This window comes from Sinohyriopsis cumingii, chromosome 7, assembly GCF_028554795.1.
Source record: "Sinohyriopsis cumingii isolate HCF-2022 chromosome 7, ASM2855479v2, whole genome shotgun sequence".
Taxonomy (NCBI): domain Eukaryota; kingdom Metazoa; phylum Mollusca; class Bivalvia; order Unionida; family Unionidae; genus Sinohyriopsis; species Sinohyriopsis cumingii.
This window is the reverse complement of record NC_142967.1, coordinates 129,098,173-129,122,973: the sequence shown is the minus strand read 5'-3', so window position 1 is coordinate 129,122,973 and position 24,801 is coordinate 129,098,173. Positions and strand designations below refer to the sequence as shown.

General features: G+C 37.9%; 1 protein-coding gene across 1 annotated transcript in view; it reads right to left on the bottom strand.

Annotated features, from left to right (window-relative positions):
- Positions 1-292: 292 nt before the first annotated feature.
- LOC149796108 (neural cell adhesion molecule 2-like) overlaps positions 293-24,801 on the bottom strand; it is an 89,700-nt gene continuing 65,191 nt past the window's right edge. The window contains exon 13 of the mRNA XM_089964192.1: positions 293-4,225. Coding sequence (XP_089820318.1) covers positions 4,131-4,225 — 95 coding nt within the window. The 3' untranslated portion in view covers positions 293-4,130. The remainder of the gene's footprint in view (positions 4,226-24,801) is intronic.

Genomic DNA, 24,801 nt, shown 5'->3' with positions numbered 1-24,801 from the left:
GGATAATGCTTTGGATACATGCGGATCTTGCAAGTTGTAGGTGATGGAAATATTTATATGTTGTCTTTTAAGCAATGTTTACTACATATGTTGTTATAAGAATGAGTTTCACAAAAGAAAGAATTGTAAGACAGCTTATTGCACATGTCTAAATATCATCTAAATGATGAATATTACTTATTTGTGTTAAATTAAAGGTTGACATTTAAATTTGGAGACAATAATTACCAGAAATTATCACTACATTTTATAATAGACAAATATAAGATGAACATAATTTGGTCATGTCGGTTGATTTTATTAAGATTTAAGATCAAATTTTCTCCCTCATTTTGACAAATTTATCCGAAGAAGAGAAAAGTGTATTCATTTCTTCATACTAAAATGACTGCTATTATAATAAATTTGTATTTATTATACTTTTCAAACGGAAAACAAATTCAAGAAGCTTAACCAATTTTGATTTATTGCAACTGTTTTGCTAGTGTGTTACGTTTTCATATTTTGTTTGTTTTTTACGGTAACAGAATATAATCTATTATTGAACACAATGACGTTTTCAGATGCACTCATGTGTCAAATACAAATAAAACATACCATCGTCATTGTTATAATCATGATATTTAATTAAAATAAAACTGCCGATTTATTTTCCGAACATGTAGCTTCTGAGATACAGTACCTGTCAAACTAGTACATTCGTGCACCATGTGTACGCGTTACGCACACACACTGAACAAGCATTTATAGAAACGTTGCAGTAAAAATCCCAAATAATATGGTGCAACACAAAATATCACTGTTCTATAGTTTCATACAGTTATGCGAAAATGACCGAATCTTACAATACTAAATGTATAGTCAATTAAAACAATTTCAATTTAGCACACTTAGTGTAACTAATATCAACTGAGTATAATGCAAACAAAACTGAAAAGCATTTAAAAACTCACCAAGACATTGAGATGTTCCAGGACATATAACATGCAGATAAACCATAAAAGCAAGGAAATAATCCAAAATGTACATTCTTACTGTTATATATATCTTTACTGTGTTAATACTATATGGTTGTCAACTAAGTAACGACATGCGTGACGACCAATTTGTTTTGTAAAATTCAAAAATGAATCTCCCTAGAATACAAAGTGTAAGTATAAAAAAGAACGTACAGTACTGTGAAGTAAATCCCATATCGTTTAAAAATTTATATCACAAGTGCAAAGTATGTGATGCTCCAAATGAATTTCAGTGGTGTTCCGAACGAATTCCAATCTGTAATATGCTGATGTACCGATAACCTGGAATGCAGTTGACGTAATCTTGATTTATCACATAGATATAGTGCTGTTACCAGTCTGTGCTCTTAAAATAAGTAACAGAAAAGAGTGAAGACAACAAGCTTTGTAAAATTAACAAATAATTTATTTCCATAGAATATAAAGTGAAAAATGAGAGCAAATAACTTACGCTATTGCGAATTAAATCCAAATATAATCCAAGAATTAGAGACACAAGTCATATTAATAAAAAGTCCTGAATAAAACTCAGATCAAATCCCGACGTGATCCAAGTCTCTTGATGAATCACAGAAATATTATTACAGGTTTTAATTCAGTATAAATTGCAATGAATGTCTTTATCAAATCATTTTATCAGAGCACATTTGTATTTCCAGAGCAAATAATCACTAGAATTCAATAATTTGAAGAAAATAAAATTCAGCAATTCAGCCCAAACTGGTCACAACATATAACAACTTAAAGTGCTAGATGCTAAATCACGACTGGTAAAATCCTCACAGTCACAAGATAATAAAGTTCTCTACTTGACCTCAGGTACAAATTAGCATTTTCTCAAACCAACCATTGCCTAATGTAAAATAACCTTCTAAAATGATATAATGAGCCTTGTTTATTTACAACACAATAGCCTATACATTTTACTTAGTAATCTCCAAAACCCTGACCCAAATTAACATGTTTACCTGAATAATAATTCGGTTAATATGCAATTTAAAAACTAAAAACATAAAACAGTCAATCAGGTAAAGCATAAATGAACTCAAATTTGGACAAGGTCAAGTCCAGCAAGCAATATTACATTACAAATAAAATGTAATGAAATAAAAAAATTAAAACTAACCAACAAACAATTAAATACAATATATATGACAGTGCAAAATGTCTCTAAATGAATTTTAAAAAATCTCAAAATAGTTATTTACTCTGAAAGTATTATCGATTGTTGTTGTTTTGGTGGGTTTTAACGCCATGTTTCAGCACACGATAGGCTATACATGAAGGCCAGTATTAATGGTGGAGGAAGAACCCGGGAAAACCCCGGAAAGAACCACCGACCCAAGAGAAGCTACTCACATATCCACATTGGCCGAATCCGAGACTCGAACCCACGCAGACAGAGGTGAGATGGCAGTGATCCGTAACGGAGAGCGCTTTAGACCACTCGGCCACTCGATGCCCCGAAAGTAGTATTGAGCACTTTGTAATTCCAGTGAATAATTTAAATAAATAAATCATTTCAAATATTAACTGAAAATCAACTAAAATTGATTCCTCTAAAGACCGGTGTTAAGATATAAATGAGTAATTCTAATATAAACATAACAAAATATAAACACCTGGGACAAAATTAGACGACCAGGATGAGAGTCATCTACATGGAAATTTCCATCAAACTGTAAACAAGATTCGTTTCTGGAATCTTCATGGATCAGCACCAAAGAAGTATCCGGAACTTAAGTTCCAGTAAACATGTTTTCCCTACAGGACAATTGGCAAATAGGGCCAAAATGATATCCTCAGATGTGGACAAAAGACACACGATACAAATTAAATATTCGTAACACATCCCATCATAAAGAAAAAAGTATATTTATTTAAAAGAAGCTTTAATTTACATATTATTCAAATATATTTATACTATACCAATTTTAATTACATAGAAAGATGTTTTATGAATGTTAAAATATATAAACAACATAAAACATGATAGTACTTCAATACACGTGAAGGCGTATCTGCAGTTGGATTATATTTCTCTTGATGTAACTGGTGTCAATATTATATTCCTGTACCATCAAAATCTACCTTATCAATTTCTGAATTATGCTAATGAAAGAGATGGGGTTTGCGATCATTAAATGCCACAATCGTAGAATGAGCTGAACTTACATACACTTAAAAGTGTTACGAAGTTAATCTCAAAGACAAATAGTTCTTTTTGATTGTGTAATAATGTACATGTTAATTGTTCAATTTTGTTAGGAAAATAGCGAACTGGGTTATCCGCACCATGTTTGTCCTCCTGAATTCATACTCCACGAAACCCAACATCACTTGATCCAACATACATTCACTTAAATCTAGAGCTAAAAAAAACATAAGCACTCTTAAGTATGGCCTTTAATTTAGCAAAAGCCTCCTAATAGGTTTCGGATCAATGACACTTGGTTGTCTTACTCAACAAATTGGTCAGAGGATCAACAATTATGGAAATATTGGAGTTAAATTTCCGATAATATCCAGACATACCCCAAATATGGCACATGATGGACAAAGGGAATTCAGAGATAGCCTTGACCATAACTGTATTGTTTTAACTTGACCGTCTGAAACAATGTCCTAAAAATGTAGCGAAAGCACGATAAAACTCACTTTTGAATACGTTTTTGTCAAATCTGCTTCGATTAAAGAATTTCTGGATGGTTTCCAAGTGATCTTTCCAGTCATCTTTAAATGATGACCATGGCAAAAGTTTAAGGCAGTTAAAAGTCATTTCCTCCAGCCCCTGCATTTGTTATTACAAAACAAACACCTAAAGGTCCTTTTCAGGGCCACTCACCTCTCTTGAAAAGAGTGACTACACAAAGTTTGCCACATCAAGTTAAAACTTAAGTTCTTTTTTCCCCATGATCTTTGAATTATTAGTGTATGCGTGTGTGTGCTTAGGTCCTTATTATTATAAAAATCAAAACCTAGAGACACTTAAAAACACAAGCAGGTATGTTAACTGTAATGTTCGCCATGTGATCGATAACACAAAGCAATTTTATTGATTGCTTAATTGATGGCTCGTTTCTAAGTAAAGGCGAGTTTAGAGCGTAATGATCACAATTTCTTCTGAGCAGCCTCTTCCATCTGCATCGTAGTCTGTGGCCGCTTTCTTTTCTTTGTTTTGTATCTCCGGAATAATAGATTTGCCACTGAAAACATAAAAAGAAAGGATCATTTGTATATTATTAGTAATGCACAATTATGGCATTTGCGTGCAAAACGAATTTTACGGCTAGGATATATGTCAGAACCACAATAATTCCATTGATATAGATCTTGTAATTACTTTCTAACATGTTATATTTTTCACACAAAAAGAAATTGATGCCTCAGAAAAAAATGAATAACTTAGATTGTTACTAATACAGGTTTAGAACCGTGAGTATTATATATAATGCATAAGATCATTTGTACCACCAGACAATATGACGAATATAAGGTTAGATTATAGGTGTTTTTAATATCAGTTGGTGTACACGTTGGCCTAAATGTTTAGATGTAGCTCATATATGAAAGTAACAAACACAAGGTGTCCAATGACTAACATGAAACGCTATCATTAATGTAATTCCAATAATTCCCACCAGTTGAATGTAGACAAATAAAGGCCACTTATACAGTTTAAGTACGTTGGACAAGATACAAATCTGTTACCGTTGAAATGAAAATCTCCATATAGTCATTTTAATGAGTCTTTCATAGTTGTAAATTTAATATTTAAAGCATTAAACTGAACTTGCGACATCAGTCCATGATGTGAATAGGCGAATATGTTCAATTATTGAACATTGTAACATTAGTTTGAACATTTGAAAATCTCTCTCTCTCTCTCTCTCTCTCTCTCTCTCTCTCTCTCTCTCTATATATATATATATATATATATATATATATATATATATATATATATATATATATAAATTATAAAATAAACAACACCAACACGTAGTATGTGTGACCGGTTTCGCTTTAATGCTTCATCAGACTGAATTCAAACTGAATTCAATATCACTGCCTACGTCATTAAATATGTTGTTTCTAAGTGATCAATGAAATAAACAATGATATAAACAAGATGACGTCATAGCTTACATTTTTAACGTAATTATCTAATACTTTAACGAATAATTTACATGGAGATGTGCATATACAGCAAAGATTAATGATATCTTAATACATAAATATATATATATATAAAACTGGATCTTAAAGATACATATATCTCTACTGAAAACTATATATACGATTTATTAACAAATAGAGATAAACAGTTTTAGTAATATTAGTATTATGTATAATACACGCTTATTAGAAGAAAAGAAAATAAATTACAAAAAAAAAAAAAAAAATTACAAAGATAAATGTAATCAACATATATACTAGTATAATCTTTATAGCTGTTAAAGTGGTTATCAGAACTCAATTTATTTAATAAAAATATGATAAAAATATGGTGTGCATTACGGTTACTATCAAGTATTTTATAAATAATTAATCAAGTATTTTATAAATAATTAATCATATTATATTGATAATTAATTAAAAATTCAATTTCATTTTTTAAAGAATTAGTAAACTTATAAAAAAAATAAGTTTACTGATTCTTTAAAAAATGAAATTGAATTTTTAATTAATTATCAATATAATATGATTAATTATTTATAAAATACTTGATTAATTATTTATAAAATACTTGATAGTAACCGTAATGCACACCATATTTTTATCATATTTTTATTAAATAAATTGAGTTCTGATAACCACTTTAACAGCTATAAAGATTATACTAGTATATATGTTGATTACATTTATCTTTGTAATTTTTTTTTTTTTTTTTTGTAATTTATTTTCTTTTCTTCTAATAAGCGTGTATTATACATAATACTAATATTACTAAAACTGTTTATCTCTATTTGTTAATAAATCGTATATATATATATATATATATATATATATATATATATATATATATATATATATATATATATATATATATATATATATAGATAGATAGATAGATAGATAGATAGATAGATTGATAGATTGACTGATTGAAAATAATCTAACAGGCTTTTGAGCTATCATTCGTCTCAAGCAGGAATTAAGCCCATGCCCCAAGTAACGATAGTACTGTCTATCCCTCCCAAACCAACGCCCCAAGCAATACCGTCATGACTCATCCGGGACAGGCCTAACAGACGAAAGCATGAACTCATGGTGCACAAGAACGCGAGTGTGTGTGTGTGTGTGTGTGTGTGTGTAAACGCTTCATCAGTCACGTTGTCCATTATCAGTCAAATTTACTGTGCAGGTTTTGACGAAACTTTCCTTAGTTAAGGAGATAGATTACCGTGGAAAAAACGTAAACCCTGACTAGGAATAATTTATTCGATTTGGGAAGAATATTAAATTATAATGTATTGTCTTTTTTCATGTAAACCTTTTGAATTCAGTCATAGAATTATATATGGCTGTCTGTCATTGCGGCAAATACAATAGTAGTGGGGGGGGGCGATGGGGGTATATGGGACATTACAATGGAAAATGAGATTATGAAATGTAGGTTCAAGCCAATTAATAGGGTAAAAAAAGTGTATAGGGTTAATGGGAATTTAATATGATGGGCTTGTCTAGGGTCAAGGCGAATTGTACATGAGATTTATAGGGTCACAAGTTAATAGGGTTGAAAGGGTCAATATACACAAACAAACAAATAAATACACAATCAAATCTATATACAACAGAAAGACAAAAGTTGGAAGGGGGAGGGGGGCAACGAGATATTGGTTTTGTTAACACCACTGAGCTAACGTATAGAACATCGGACGGGTCTTCTTCTTTTCCTCAAACTCTGACATATTGACCTTGGATTAAGACTCGATTCAGACAACCTTATCTCTCCGCATAAATCCTTCGTTTCCTAATGGCCGTATATGTGATCTTCATGATAACTTATGATAATGTCACATACATGGGGTAGTCCGGGTTGAACAGAATCCCCAATATTACAGTAGACGATTCTGCGTTTGTCCACATCTTGTCGTGAGAACAGTTTAATTGAATGAGGCAAGCTGCGATTACTTATACTTTAAGAGCGGCTCTTTGACCAATCCAAACATGAGTTGCAAAATTAAGTCAGAGCGCGGAGTCTCTATTCCAATCAAAAGAAAGCGACGTGTGACGTCACATACTCTATTTACGTGCGCTAGATTCGGTGCACAGTGAATCGATGCAACATTGTTGCAACATGACTGAAACTATGAAGACGACGACTTGGGGTGCGCAGCGGAGGCGAGGAGTGATGGCATAGTGAGCACTACCAAGGCAAGCACGGTGATACTTCCAGAAGAGAATGCCTGTAATTAGGATTTAGCAAATTTTCTCTCCTCTTCGCAAGAATTTACACCAGTTCCAGCACTTTCACCATCGTCTCCCTCCTTACACTAGGTCAAGGATTTTAGAAAAATGCGGAAAAAAGAATTGGAGAAATTTGTAAATCAGCAGAAAGAAGCCGAACAAGCCATTGACATTCAACAGCAACAGCGAGACGAGGAGGAAAGAAGACAACAAAAGGAAGAGAAGATAAATTTCCAAAGAGAGAAGAAGGATGGTGAAAATCAAACGGTCACGGTGCTATTAGACATTTTGATTAGGTGTCTGAGATAAATGCATCCGACTTCTTTAACTCGACCCAAGCTAAAATGACCTTTCTGAGCTAAACATTCTTGCCCAGTAAGTACTCCCTCTACACTGACTACCACTGAGATACCAACAGTATGATCTCTACCAATCGTCGACCTTAGCAGGCGAAGAAGTAGGACATGGCCGTGGCAAAATTTTAAGGTCGTTAAACGTCATTTCCTTCCGCTCTTTGAGTTTTTATATATATTACAAAAAAAAACACCTAAAGGTCTTTTTCAGGGCCACTCACCTACCTTGAAAAGAGTGACTACTCAAAGACTGCCACATCAAGTTAAAACTTAAGTCCTTTTTTCCCCATGATCTTTGAATTAATAATGTATGCGTTTATGAGCTTATAAATACCAAAGTCCGGAGACACTTACATTTTCGTTCAGGTATATTCTCTTGTAGAAGCTAAAATAAAACTTCACAACACAAAAACAAAAGTTTATTTTCTTCTTCTGTTTTTTCACTTTCTCTTTTTCCAATTTGTTTAATTTCTTCACAGCCACATATTTTCCTCTTCCTGGACTGTTATGGAATCTTCCTCCTTTTCGATGTTATTCTTCATTATTGTAACCCCTCACCTCCTGTTCTTTCTTTGATCGGTTCTCTTTTTTCTTAGGACAGTCAGAAGAACAATGTCATTTCTCCTGACAACGATAACAAGTATATAAACCCTTGTCTCTCTTGACGCTTGTCTTGCTTTGACATTGTGGCCATTCAATCGTCCAATGTCCTGTTTTCTGACAGACATAGCAAGTATCTTGGCTTTTATCTCGAAAGGAGGGGGAATAGTCCGTCACCTTCTCTGAAGTAAACCGTCCCATGACACCTCGCAAATCTTTGATCAGAAGCTTCATCAGAAGACACACCCTATCTATACATATATATATATATATATATATATATATATATATATATATATATATATATATATATATATATATATATATATATATATATATGGGAGACAATGGGAGAAGGAGGTAAGAAGCCACAACGTGACGTATCGCCTCACACAGTAGCTGAAATCTTGGCCCAAGTCCATGCCAGCGAGTTTGAAGACGACATGGCCGAGCCAGAGTCCACACCTTCTATTTCTGCATCCAGACCCAGAGAGTCTACTCAAGGCCAAAGTCAACCACTAACGCCTGAAAAATATTACCACACATGAGAGACGGAAAAACTCTCCTCAAGGGAATTCAGAACCACGGATTACACTTAAATCGTGAGGTTTAAAGATTTCAAGTCAGACGTACCACTCGAGAAAGCAAAAGACTTCATCACTGATTTGTAGGATTCAGTGTTAACCACACTAAAACGACAATACCAGTGCAAAGAAGAAGACCGCCTGAGACTTTCCATTTATCATGACAGTTTGAAGTCGACAATCTGGATCAAGTTAAACAACTCGACAGAACTGACAACTTGCAAAGTCGTCAACAAGATTCAACACGTGCAGCAATCCAACGATCGATTTGAAATCAGCGATGGCAAAGCTACGCTTTACATGTCCCACGTTACCCCTCCGAAAGGGGAAGGAACTCAAAAATTTGTAACTGGTGGACGACCTCGCAGCACCAAGCTCCGCCTCGTCTAAATTAATAACACTCAGGACAAGATGTGCGTAGCCCGAGCCATCGTTGTGGGACGAATGTATGCCAATAAGAACGACACGGCAGAATAGAAAAGAGCCTGGGTGAACATTCGACAATCGCCCCGATTCAAGCAACGAAGTGAAGCAGAGCTCCTGTTAACAGCAAGCAGGCCTATCCAAATGCGCAACCTGTGGAATTCCTGAAATATAAAAAACTGCAAGACGTCTTATTTCCACTCAATACATTAAAAGGGCACCCACAAGAAATGCGCAAGCCAACGATTTCCCCGACGGAAAATACATTCACATTTATCATCACGAAGAACATTTCGATGTCATTACCAGTATCACCGCATTCCTCGGATACGATTATTATTGTGAGAAATGCGACCATGGTTATATAATCGAGAGCAACACCTTCATTGTGCATCGAAATGTCGGGAATGTTTAGCCTCGAAACGAAGGACAAGAACGTATGCATTACTCAGCTTGTCGACGAAATTTTGTCAGCCTTAAGTGTTACCAATGACACAAAGTTAACAGCAGAAAAGTGCTTGCCAACTGCTGAGATAATGCTCTACTTATGGACAAATCGTAGCGACAATAATGCCAAGGCGCACATTTATCGAGGAAAGAAATGATGTCACATTTGTCGCGAAATCTTGGGCGAAATCTTGGGCTTGGAACATGAATGCAACATTCAAACATACCAATCAAAGCAGGGGGAGGATGAGGACAAAAAGAAAGGGAATTTCATCTTTTTCGATTTCAAATGCATACAAGAGACCGGCATTCACATTCCTAATCTCTGGGTGGCTCATCAAGCGTGCGAGAAGTACATCCAAAAACTGATCTTTTGTCATTGCCAGCACTGTAGTAAGTTTCCTGGAGGACGTGAAAAAATCTTTCGTTGGTTTAACACGCTCGTCGACTTTGCCCAAAGGATTATAGACTCTATCGACGACACGTGGAGTCAAAAAAAAACATCAAACGTTACGGAGACTGTCATCACTATAACACGGTGAAGGCTCACAATTTCTCGGTATACGATGGTCAATTTCTTCTGAAAATATTATACAGAACAAGGCATCTAATGTACTAAAACTTTGAACGGAGCCAAACTCATCTCCATATAAGTGGAAAAACTACGATTGATAGATTTTATAATTCCTATGAGTTAATTAGCCGTGTCGTTGAGTTGAATGCTTGTAACGTTTGGAATGACGGAAATGGCCAAAGGGAATTTTCCGCACTTTTTCAATGCTGAAGCCAATCGGCACGCCGTCCTGACAAATTTGCCTGACGCTCACTACTACGACCCAGACAACATGCGCACCCAAACGTGTGAAGCTTTCTTCGCCTGGTACCACTCTCACGCTTCGGAACCATTTGACTTTCAGGAAGAAATGTTAAAGTATTGTCGCTCTGACGTAGACATTTTACGGCGTTGCTGTGAAAAATTTCGAGAACTGTTCATGGAGCACGGAGGGATAGATCCGTTGAAAGAAGCCTGTATCATTGCCAAAGCGTGCTCGTTAGTGTATCGCAAGCGATTCATTCCAGAGAAGACCCTAGCCAAGATATGCCCTCAAACTACGAACTTCAACAAACGTCGATACTCAGTCAAAGTTATGAGTTGGCTACATTACTTGTGAGAACAGGAAGACAAATTGATCCGGCATGCCCGAAACGGAGGAGGCGAAAATGACCTTGGGACGTATTCGGTAGATGGCTGAGACTTAGAGACCCCAAGATTGTCTACGAGTTTAAATGTTGTTTTTTCCTATGATGCCAGACCTGTTACCCTCAACGTGACACTAAAAACCCATTATCAGGGCGCACCGTGGAAGAATTGTACAAGCACACTTGTCAACGACGCCTAAAGCTAGAATAGCAAGGATACCAAGTCGTGCAAATTTGGAAACACGACCACGACCAATGTTTGAAAACTGATCCCAAATTTAAATGCATCGTGGAAAGTAACCCACTGGTAGACCCTTTCTATCCACGCAGACGAGGAGAAAGGAGAACAAATCAAATACCTGGATTTGTTTTCTTTGTATTGGTACGTGTGCAAATAGTGTCACTTTCACAGAGGGTATCCGCAATTGTTCACGGAACATATCGACGTTATAAACATCTGACAATACTAAGGTCATATTAAATTTAAAGTCTTGCTTCCCACCGACTTGTACCATCCCGTCTTACCTTACCGATGTCAAGGAAAACCTATGCTTCCTTTGTCCCACACCTGTGCTAAAACGTGCAACCAAGATCAACCTTGTCATTACACTCAGGAAGAACGCGCATTGACTGGAACGTGAGTCAGCGTGGAATTGCTTTGAGCTCTGGACCTGGGATACCAATTGTTAGAAGTATGCGAAATTTACCACTTTACTAAGACAGAACAGTACCAAATAGACGACGAGACTCAGAAAGTTAATTCTCGGTCTACGTGGATGCCTTTCTGAAACTCAAGCAAGAAGCCAGCCGCTATTCCTATTGGTATCAAACTCCCGAAGACCAAGATAAATCTAAAGAGGAATACATATCCAAATAGGATATCGCTTTATACCACATCGAGAAAAATGAAGGAAAGTGATCGTTTGCCAAAGTCATGTTGAATTGCTTGTGGAGAAAAATGGCACAACGACCGTGATAACTCAAGTCGGAGTACTTGACAGAACCCTCCCGCTACTTACAGATCATTCACGACAAATCAAAATATACAAAACACGTGTACGTCGTTCACCAAGATCTAATCCTGGTAAATTACGAAGAAGAACTACAATTTGTACAGGCCGTCGAATTTCGAAATGTCATCATTGCGGTCTTCGTGACAGCCTATGCTCGGTTACAATTGTACGAAGCCTTACACCTGTTGGGAGATATCGTCCTGTATTTTGACACAGACAGTTGCATCTACATCGATCACCCTCATCTTCAACCAACTATTGAAGGAGTCCGTGCAGGAGCCTGGACGGACGAGCACCCAGACAACAAGATAATAAGATTTTTTCTTTGCGGCGGACCTAAAACTGACTTTAGTAATAGCGAGACAAACATGGAGAATTACATAAGGCGTGCACATTTAAAAAATTAACGTTGAATCACCGCACGAGTCCAGTGGGGACCTTTGCCGTGCTGAAAGATGATTTTCACTCTGGAGATGATAGACGTAAGAAGATAACCGGGTTGGATTTCGGATTTATAGCAGAACACTTTTGATGGTGATAGAAATATAATGTTTAATGATGAATGCCTTGAAAGAGAAGAATTATCGTTAATAATTGCGTGTATTTGATCCAAATATTGGACAAATTAACATAATCCGCACGAACATAATAATGCAAGAAATGAAAATACCACAAAATGACCTTACACAATACAAGGACAAAGGTGAATGATTCACAATAATTTCACATGACGAAAATAATCAGTTGTTGTACTCAAATAGTAAAAATGAACCCACTCAGATAGTAATATATCGGGTATTTTACTCAAATAGTAAAAATGAATTCACTCATATACGATAAAACGTAATGACGTTATATTCTGTAAGCTATACAGATTATATTATCAGCACAATAATTACTAGACAATACACAGATTCAGAAGTGAATCTTCCTGTGCTCGATAAGAATCCTACAGTACTAAACGTTTCTTAAGAATGCAACTTTATATTGCTAAGATAAATCTCTTGCTAAGTCACAACCATGACTAGAAAATATTTGCATTTATATTACGCAAGCCGATGCTACATTGAAAATATACAAACATAAATGGGGTAGTAAAATATTTATAACTTATACACAAGTAATTAAAAAATAACTCATATACCTCTACAGCTGAATATGTGCAAGTCTTTAAAGTAGACCGTTTACTGACAAGACGTTCCTTAATGTGTAGATTTATTCTTATGGTGAGGCATTTATACACAGACTATGTCACCATAATTCGGCTGTGCGCTGGAATTATTCGGTTCTTCCCATCGAAACCACTTTCAATGTGCGGCATAGGATGAACCGAATTCACTGTTTTGAAATATTGTACAATATACATAAACCATCCTCGGGTATCGTTGTACACAAAAATACGAAACCCGAGTACATGTATTAAATAAATAAAAGGATTTATACACTTCCTTACAATAAAGATTTTAGGGCGACCACCTACGAACCTCAAAAGACTGTACGTTTACCCACTGATCTAATCGTCAGCTGACCATTAAACAAACTGTTTCCAAACGTGTACCAGAAGCGAGTACGATTTCCCAACCACTTCACCTTACCGTACGGACACGCCGATAGTGGCAAGTATATAAATGGGAAAACGTCCAAGACCGATACTTCATTTTCACTACAAATGCCAGACTAAAAAGATAAATCCGTATACACAAACACAAACCAACAAGAGGTTCAAGTTCAGTGGTGATCAACTGCAGTGTGATGGTGTACTTTGCTATTATTTACTACCAAATAAAGTGATGGGGTGCTTAGTAAACCCTACGGATGCGAAAGCGGTGCCATTTGTTACATTAGAACTCATCTCATTTCTGGTTTTCATCCTCAACGTAATACTGTGCAGCTACGGCCCTACGGAGCTCATCCATCCTTCCTTTAGCGGGTCCCCATAAATTTAAGTGTCAACGATAATTGCATTCCATTTTGTTTAAGAAACCAGACTTGCCAGGGATGAAATCTTGGAGAAACCATTGCTTCACTGGAGTCAAGTGCTGAAACCCAATTTCAAACGTAATATACGAGGATTGCCAAACGAATTGCAAAAGACGATCTACAAGGAAGTTTGGCTCGGTCTTGCAAGAGGGAAAACTCACTTTGTAACAAGAGAAAAGTGAAGAAAAATGCACAAAACTCATCAGTTTTCTGTTGATCAAGACTTTGGTCTACAGAGTATTCATCTACAGACCGTTAACATTAGAGGATTTTATTAAAATTATTGACAATTACCCTGAATGGCAGTGGCCAGAAATTATTCTCACATCGATCACTTTAACCTGTCGACAAGATATCGAATAACTAAAGACATACAGAAGTTGCCTGAAATAGATATAAAAGCTTGCTACCATGCCACGACCTTTGTCAGTAGTTATACAACAGATACCGGCAAGATGAAAATCACTGGTAAATTCTTGGTTTCGATGCTTGGACAAATGAACTGGTCACCTATGCCAAAGATTTATGTTAATTACTTCAAACGTCCAGTGAAAAATGTGATATTTAAACCCGTGTTATTCACAGTGCTAGAAGAACCCGACATAGAGGAAAACAACCCAGTTCAGGACACCAGCAGTATCGTTGTCGACATCGACACCCTAGTTAAGCCATTCCGGGAGGAAAGAAGTGAAACTGTGCATAGTGTAGAGACTCCAAGAACATTACAGTGCCTCTAGAGTACTACAACTTCGTAAAAAATGTACCTGTTTGCATAGCATTTTAATCGTCTTGCTTGTCACGTTAGACATGTAGTTCACCCTGTAGTGGCTCTTATCCATATTTGTATATCGTGTCAAATTTTAACTTCGCGTAAACATGTCCTGAAAAGTATAAAAACTCTTTTCTTGTCTTTGTTATTTTCAAACATGTGAACAACTTCGCTATGGCTACATCTTCCTTTTTTACATCTTCATTAACCTTCAAAGTCATCGACTAAAGGTTATATCGTTCCAGCTGAGAGGCTCTGTATCTCATGTTGATTGCTGGACCGGATGGTTAAGACAAAACCGAATTTGTCAAATGTTTGATAGAAGACAAAACCCATTTAATTATTCGTCCACCCCAAAGCATCGTGTGGTGTTACAAAGAGAGGCAATTGGCTTACAGCTTCCTTCGAGAAAGTCGAGGAGATTCTATCATTTAGGTGGATAGCATTCCTCGCGAGGATGAAGGGATCGTGTCTGACACCAGTCAAATACATCTGGTTATTTTCGATTTCAACAAAGTAAAGCCCATCGCACCACCAGTTTCAATGCTCATTACATAGTTTTGTTTAAAAGTCCAGAGATAAATCTCAAGTGCAAGTGTTAGCCGAACAGTTAGGAACTCATTGGCGTGCGACAATGCCACTCCAACACCTTACACCTATTTCCTATAAAGCCAGTCTCAAAGAATGGTTTACGGTGACAGCACGTGAATTACTTCAAGGCATCATTCACATTCCTAATCAAACCAAACGCCTTTTTTGGCAAACACAAAGTAGCCTTGTCGCAACTGGCAGATCCTAGAATTGATACTCAAACCAAACCGAAAATCAGTTTTTGAAACCTGGATGTATCGTGTCTCTAGGGGGTGTCGTCTTTCGTTCCCTCTTACAATGGGATAAAAACGGACAGCAGCCACCCCAAGAGAAAAGCTTCTCCCACAAAAACAAAACGTTGGTAGAAGAACAAAAACAGTAGTGATAAGACCAGCTTACATCCCCAGAAAAGAAAAGTCCCAAGAAAAAACTTATACCCGAAAGAGAGGCAGTACTACCCGGGTGCAGCGTTACTTTTTCAAACTACGATCTTCAGTGACCGTGTCTCCAGCAGCAGCAGCTTTTTCCACATCCCCAAGCAAAACCCGATTGCACAAGCATTTTTCCCAATTTAATGAAAACATGGAAACCGGTTTCTAAAGAAACTTCTACTCCATCAGTGACGACCTTCTCCTCCTCATTTTTATCCGCAGCGGCGGCCGAAAAGGAAGAACCCTCCCACAAAGTCAAAATCCAAGAGAGATCGCGAGTGTTACAGAGTTTACTTGATTTATCCAAGCAAGAACTGTTAGAATTTAGTCCGTTGCGAACTCCAAAACGTCCAGTGGTGCTTGTCTTAAAGATGATACAATGTAACGACAATCAGTGGTGACGTATTCCAGTATAATAAAGACCCGTGCCAGACGATTGATATCAGTGAGTTTTTGCTCCTGAACGAAACAATATGTCATCCAAAAGAAGCCATCACTCCTATCTCAAACAGGAAAAGGAAAAGGACTGTCTCCTCGCTTAACCAAACATTGGGACGTGTTGTCGGTCCTGTCCAATACCCTTTCACAAATGTCAAAATAACTCAAAAAGCCTCAAAAGACATCATCGATACCGTGTGCGAATGTTGCCTGAAAGTCTTCAAAGGACTTTGTCTAAACACCAGAAAGAACGCTTAGCAAAGCATCGACACGTTCTTCGACAAATGGCTCGAAAGAAAATGCCCATCCGTGAAAAGGAAAGATGTTGATGCAACGCGGAGGATTTCTTTTTCCTCACTGATAGGACCTTTGATCAAAGGACAAGCTGTAGCGATACTGAGATGAATTGTTGGAGGTGTTTAACCCACCGGTAGATAAGAAGATGAAAAGAACGTCTCGTGGAAAGACCTCATACGTGTCCTTTGGATTCTCATGGAAGGACGAAAGCTTAATTTAGTGCCCTACAAACGATGGATGGAATCCCATCGTCGACATAAACAACGCACTCCCCATTTACCTCCCGATCATCATATGACAGAGATGTCACAGTTACAACACGAATTGCAATCGTTGATGGATCGATCGCAACGTTTTGTGAGAATCGAAAAAATATCAACAGTTTGTCCAAGTTTTGCAACGTCTTCAAGTCTTTCACCAGAAAACTTTAGACGAAACAGCTAAACCGACTCTGATGAGTTTAAGGCCATGATTAAAAGCCAATCGCCACTATTGCCCCCAGTGACCAGAACAGACTCAGCCACACGGATACCAGAGGAAGCAGACGCAAGAGAAGTCTTTCAAACGCCGTCGGTTCCCTTCCCTAGTACAACTGCAGCGTCCTTGTTGACCCCTTTCGCCGCATTCTAACGAGAAGAACTCAAAGCTTCGGTTAAAAAGATGATATCCATGCTCCTTTGACAGATGTGGAAAAATGAAGGAAAACCAAGAGCGGAAAAAAGAGCGGAAAACCAAGAGCGGAAAAAGAAAGCAACAACAAAGATATCCCACTGCCACCACACTACCCTCGACTTCTACTCCCGTGGCTCATTGGACACGCTAAGCCGTTTCCAAACAAACCCATCAAACCAAGACTAGCATTAGTGAATAGTGGGTGACTTATTGAAGAGAGTCCTAATGGACAATCTTTCAACCAGCATTTACCACAATCCTGCCCATCATGTGGGTTACGGAGGAGTTCAAAATTGTACCTTGCTGCCAAACCAAAACTGAAAAGTGTACGTTTATCTCAGGTGCAACGAGGACAAACCACGTACACGTTACACAAACCCATTTAACGAAACTTTTTCAGAAGTCGCACCAAGGTGGAGGGTATCGATCATCAAAAGCAAGCCGATTTAGCCGATATATCTCATTTGGCCACCTGCAATCGCGGATACAAATATTTGTTTTGTGTCATCATCGACGTCAATTTCGAATTTCCATAGGTCGTGCCTTTGGCTATCAAATCGAGCTTTAAGTTAGTGCAAGCCTTAAAATTATTGTTGAAACAAAATGGTCTTCACCCTTTCCGATGGCAAACAGACAAAGGCACCGAATTTCTGAACCAAGCTTTCAAACAAGAATTGAAGAAAAGAAACATTTCTTCACCACCGAGAATTCCTAAGCCACAGCCAGCATCGTGGAACATTTTCAACGCACCCTAAATGAACGCATGTGGAAATATTTTACGCATCAACACACTCTCAAGAACATCGACGTCTTACCGGGCCTTGTTAAAGCTTTAAACCAATCTTACCATCGGGACATTGGATGCACCCCCGTAGAAGTAACTCCCAACAACGAAGTAGTCGTGTTTGAGCGTCTGTTTGGTATGTCTCCCGCTGATTTCCTAAGAAACATTAACTGTTAACACCGGGAGATTGGACGCGATTTGGGAAAACCAAATGCACTCTCGACAAAGGTTATTTACCCACTTGGACAACCGAATTGTTTCGTGTCACTGAACTAGTGCGTTCTCGCTATCCTTCCGTCTATAAATTTGAAAACATGATCGGCGAAGTGTTAAAAGGAACTCTCTACTTGCCCGAGTTACGAGTGACCTACAAAGAAGACGACGTGTACGACATCGAAAACATTCTCGATCGAAGAACCCACACAGTTGGCAAACGGCGTGTCAATGAAGTCAAAGTGCGTTGCAAAGAATATCCTCCGAGTTTTGATTCTTGGATCGACTCTTTGCAAGTCATCGACTATAAAAAGAAGTGACCCTTATGCCGTTCAACACAGGATCAGCAACAGACGTAACCGTTCCTTCTCTGAGTTTTTCTTTTCAGGATCTACAAAAGAATCCCTTGTGGGTGTGATATGGAGAACGTGTGCCTAAAAAAGGCAAATCGTCTTTTTCTGCAAAATCTTTGTGGTGAATTGCGTCATCGGTACAAGCCATTGCCAAGGAGAAAAACAATTGTGGACAATTTACTGAGCAGTTTCATCGGTTACCTTCCACCCAATCCGACACATAAATATTCCAGTAACAACGGGAGCCTTGAGGACAACTCCAGTCACCCTCCAAACATTACAACAACAACAACCCTCTTTTTGAGACTCCTTTAACCTCTAGCGACTCATCCTAAACCAAAACTCTCGAATTATGAATAACCAATTTTAACTTTACTCAGCGACATGATTGTTTCCCCACAATAAAGTGAGCTGTTTCACGGCCGAAGTACCCCAGGCCATACAGTTGGATCACGAAGCACACTGGGAAGTGGCTTTTCTAGAAATCATTATTCCCACACAAATCCTAAACATCACTGAAAACGAAACATTTTCGAGATCAAAGAACAAACGAAGTTTACCGTCCAAATCCGGAGTCCACGGGTACAGGATCAATTCGATAAGAACGATCCTGGTTTTTACGAAAACCTCAAACGGTCATCACCATTTGATCTTTTACTGAGCATACATGACATTACAATTCCTGCAGGCAATTATTTTAACGGTCATCATTTGTTGGAAATGATTGCCAGCATTTCAACACTCAGTTTTACAAATCCATGGACAAATCGAATCGAAGTGTCAAGATCGAGTAACATAAAATAGCTCGTCGCCTGTGATGAAATCTACGGATGACAATACTGCGTCCATCACATTTTATCGTGAAATATGTTTGTATTTTGGGTGGAGAAAATATCTAATCAGCTAATGGTCAAGTTTCCAATGACATCAGTATTTCCAGCAATGACTGATTCTTTAAGTTATTTCGTCACCCTGTAAAATTGATTGAAGGGTTGAATTTAATGTTTGCGAAGTCCGATGTTGTGGAATACAACGTGGTGGGGCACACGTCCGAGCTGTTACTGCGAGTCATTCCTTTCAATGTGGATTCAGCCTTGGCTAATGACGAAGAAGGTGGTAATACCTATCACGTTCACCGCGAATAGACCGCTAGCAAGTCGTATTTCGATAGTTTCAACATTGGTACAAAAGGAGATCTTGGGCAAAACATTCCATTCTCACGGTGAAACTTCATTTTGGAAAACGATTCTCTAACGACTAGTAAGTCATGTATCAAGTGTACCGAGCAGTCGCTCGACAATGGGTACATCGTTTAGGAGATATGATGAAATATGCGTTTCGTTCGTCTTGAAACCCATGGTGATGCGAGCATTGCATGCGTTGGAAGATGCCTCTTTGACGCAAGAAAAAGAATTTCTCCGAAATGCTATCATCGACAAACAAATTTAATATGAAAACTCCTTGCTGCGAGCCGACAAAAGTGTCTTGCTTCAAACTGGAAAAGACATTTGGCTCGCCGAGAATATCCTATAAATGCACTGCACGCTGTTGAGCAAGACATTCCTTCCTCCTGCATGCCACAGTAAGGGCAAGGTAGGAAAAGACTCCGATGACAACCCACAAGAGGAGTTGATAAACACGAAGCAAAAAGAACCGTCATAGAATTAGACGTTTTTGATTATTAAAAAAGAGAAAAACAATGATGCGAAGAGAATCTTGCGAACGTTCCAAGTCTAAACTGGATTGTGTTTGCCATACCACCAACCATGATCACAATGCGAGAATCCGAATGGGTAGAATTCCATCCCATCTCCGCTGTAACAGTCTCAGTTCCCATAGAATTTAAAATTAAAGGACGGACCGAATATCACATCAATCTGAATGGCAGTTACTTGTACCTGCAAGCCAAAGTGATTGATACAATGACTGACGATCCCGATATAAAGGACACCGATCAAGTAACCCCTGACTAAAACTGCATGCATTCCTTGTTCAGCAAAGTGGATTTGTACTTGAATAACAAACTGATCAGCAGCAGCATGGATACTTAACCTTACTAAGCGTACGTAGTAAATTTCTTGACGTACAGAACATAAGCCCAAAACACGCATCTGGATGCTTGTGTGGTATGGAAAAATTACGCTGCGGGGGAAAATAATTTCAACAATCGAGATAAAGACAATGCAGGATTTATCGAACGTCGAAAGAAAATCAAGGATGGGCAGAGTTTAGAACTGATGGATCGCTTGCATTTGGACATGCGGTTGCAAGACAAGTATTTGTTGAACGAAATGGATGTCCGACTGAGACTAAATCGAAGCAGTACCGCTTTCCATTTCGTGGCTAATAATGCTGCTAATCAGAAAACCAAACTCGAAGTAGCCCGACTTTAAGTGCGTCGTGTGGAAGTGTTGCCTCAAGTGGGAAATGATATCAGTCACACCCTGAATAGAACAACTGCTAAGTATCCTATACGGCGAGTGGAATTGAAAACCTTCATCATTGCCGCTAATCTCCGATCCAAGACCGATGATAATCTGTTCATAGGACAGTTACCGAAACGCTTAATCATTGGCATCGTCAAAATCGCAGCCTTTATAGGAGCCCACAGTGAAACACCTTTCGATTTTGAACACTGCAACGTGTCCAAGATAGACTTCAGTTGAGGTGGCAAGACCTTGTGTACCAGACCATTCGAGCCTAACTTTGACAAAAAGAATTACTTGAGTTCGTACTTTTCTCTGTACGAAGCCACCGGACCAACATCAGACATGGAATTTCGTACGACGATTATGCAGAAGGCTACGCATTATGTGTTTTTGATTTCACTCCTGACCAAGGCAGCGACGAGGGACATTTCCACCCTATAAAATCCGGCCAAATTCGTAAGGAACTTCAGTTTGCAAAAGCTCTTGACAACACGGTGAACGTCATCATGTATGTAGAATTCGATAATATGATATAAATCAACAACTTGCGAAAAGTGATTCTATACTATTATAAGCTATGGAAATATCTTATCCCCCTTTGGACTGTGGAGCCTGTATGGAGATGGGGAACGAGGATGCCCTAGAAGCAGAACCGAAAGACAAAGACGAAGAGGACATCACAATAATGAGAAAGCCATAACAAGAAGAACATAAAGTCAACTGTTTTGCAAAGCACCTGCGGAAAATAATTACAGCGTTTACCCACACACATTCATATGGTTGTCAAATTGATCATCACAGTCAAATTCAACACGATAAATGTCTGAAGATTGAGCCAAGAGAATAAATTGGAAGAATATCTGGATGACGCTTGGCGTATCAATTAAGACGTAGCAGTGTTACATAAGTTGTATAAAGACTTGCGTGGTTATTCCTCCCATCCGTTGACTTCTGTGGAGATCCAACGCATCGAATCTCTCTTTCAACAGAGTACAGAGACGAAGCGAAAAGCTATTTACTCCACAAAGATTTTCAAGCAAAAAGTCAGGAATGAATTGATGATTCATTATTACCTGTGAAAGAAAACACATGGATATCTTGAAACTTCATTGCATTTTGAAAAACAGTTTGCACTCAGCTTCTTGGAATCCTGTTGAGTGCGCTAAAGATTAAATTCCTCATAGCAAACCTAAAGACATTCAAGCTTATGTCATCAGCACCAACGACAGTCACCTCCCAGGAACCCACTGGATGGCCGTCTACTTTCTCAACGATCACACTGTGGAGTATTTTGATTATTATGGATCACCGACTCTGGAAGACGACAACATCGACTTTATGAGAAGAAATGCCAAGACGACTAGTTGCAATAATGTGAAATTACAGGTCACAGATTCCATGGTGGGTGGAAAATATTGAATGCATTTTCTTCATCAAAGCAGTCTTGGATATCCCTTGGAATATTTAGTGAAGTATTTTGATAGTACCTATTCTAGAGACGATGACAAAGTAGAAAAATGGTTTGGCGACCATTATAGCTAACCTTAACGCTACTGGAGACTGGGATGACAAGTGGAGATTCAAAATCTCGTCCAATAAAACTGTAGGAATGCTTTTCTCCCCCTCATTAAAGTAGGATAAAAGGTACCCGAATTTAAAACTACAAAAAAAGCCAATACAATTTGTCAGAGTAAATAGATTCCTAGGGATGCTGCTAGACGAACATCTAATTTGGAAAATCCATATAAAATACCTGATTAGAAGATATAATCAAGACCTTATCTTACTTAGGAATATAAGAGGAACAATCTGGGAAGCTGACCATAACACACTACTCAAGCTATATAAAGTCTTAAATAGATCAAACTTAGACTATGGGTGTCAGGTCAACAACTCAGTGAGCCTGTCACTATTTGTTTTTAAATAATTACAAGGGAACTTACATTGCAACTAAGAAGAGATGAACAATTACTAAAGATTAATTTATATGCTCTAAAATTGGAAAACAAAACAAGACAATGCAGTGACAGTTCTATCAGACATCAAAAGAACACTAGATTAAAAATACCAAATAGTATTTTGTTATTTACACAGATGGATCGACAACTATTGAACTAACTGAACCTCCGCTGAAGTGGTCATCCCTAGTGGACAATATCGAGTTTGGAAGTAGACTACCTGACGGAAGCTCTAACTATACAGCTGAATTCTGGGCAATAACTGAAGCCCTTAAGTGGATCAACAACTTACCCGATATAATAACAGAAGGCCTGCTTATAATCATAGATTCTTTAAGTGTCCTCCGATCTATAGAATCAGATAATTCGAAAAGCAGGAACAACGTTTCACAAGAAATACATCTACTACTCGGGGGAAAAAATGATAAAGGACACACACTAGAATTCATGTGGGTACCCTCGCATATTAACCTACAAGGAAATGATAAAGAAAGATAATATCTGATGAATGACACAAGAGCCGAAATACAATACAGTAAAATTAAGACCAAAATCAACCAAAAATGGCAAAAAGCATGGATAACCAGAAAAGAAGGAAACAACCTATTCGAAATTCAAAAAAAAAAACCAATATGTAACATCAAAACTCCGATTTTGGATAGCATTTGAGATTGTTTTAAAAATATATTAAATCGAATCAAAACTGGGAAAACTCTAATGGCCAGCAGCGTAGGTAAACACATTAAGGATAATAATATAGGAAATGCTAAATGCCCTCACTGCCCTTTATCAGACGATCTTACACATATGTTTAATATTTGTCCAAGTTATTATATCTAAAGAACAACCCTACAACAAAAACAGAAACGTATTAAGTACCCTTGGATATACACAGACATCATTAAGCAATACAATGGTAACCCACTAACTACATACCAAAATATTATCATATTCTTAAAATCCATTGAATGCACATCAGGGGCCATGGGGGGGGGGCAGGCAAGATGGATCAAGAAATGCAGGAAAAGCTGGAAACCAGCCGAGTAGGGTGTGGTGTTGTGCCAGTGTGCATACAGCGGACCCTATACCGATTGCAGCCCCCCCCCCTCCGGGATTATGCTACGGTTGCAAGCAATCGACCAAGCAGTGCTAATGGTGACATGACTTATACCCTCTTTTAGGGAAAAGTCAGCTTCAAATAAAACAAATTTAATCTATCACTTATAACTTAACCTACTCCTCTTTAACCTCTTTCTAAAATGATTACTACCGTGGAGGATACTGGTCAATGAAAGCGAAGATCATGTTATTATTTGGCCCTAAATTAGAAACTATAAGGTAGCTAATGCCCCACAGCCATCAGATCTCGCCCCACAACGGGGTAAGTAGTTTCTTATTGTAGGCCCTTATAAATATATAAGGCGACTAAAAGCCCAAAGTCGTCATACACCTCTGCACAATGCGGAACTTAAAGTATTAAATTAAGTCATATGATACTTACTCCTAAATGTTAACACACAACAATAAGTACCGCATTTCAGGAAAGGCACAGAACTCTATCATACCTAAATTGCAAAACGAGGCTATTAGATCCGGATCCCTGAATGGTTGGGAGCGCGTTCAGTTGTGCTGGGGCAACTCTTCCCGTCGTCGCTCCAGCCCTTGCCTCACCCGAACATTACGATTTATTAATCTGCATTGCATACATAAAAGCGAGGGGTAGTGGTTCCATACCTACCCTCGCGACATATTAATCAAGTCACTGAATGGGCACCAATAGGTCCCAAATGTCCAACGTATGCGAGCGACTTAAATCGAACACCGTAACCGCAGTCT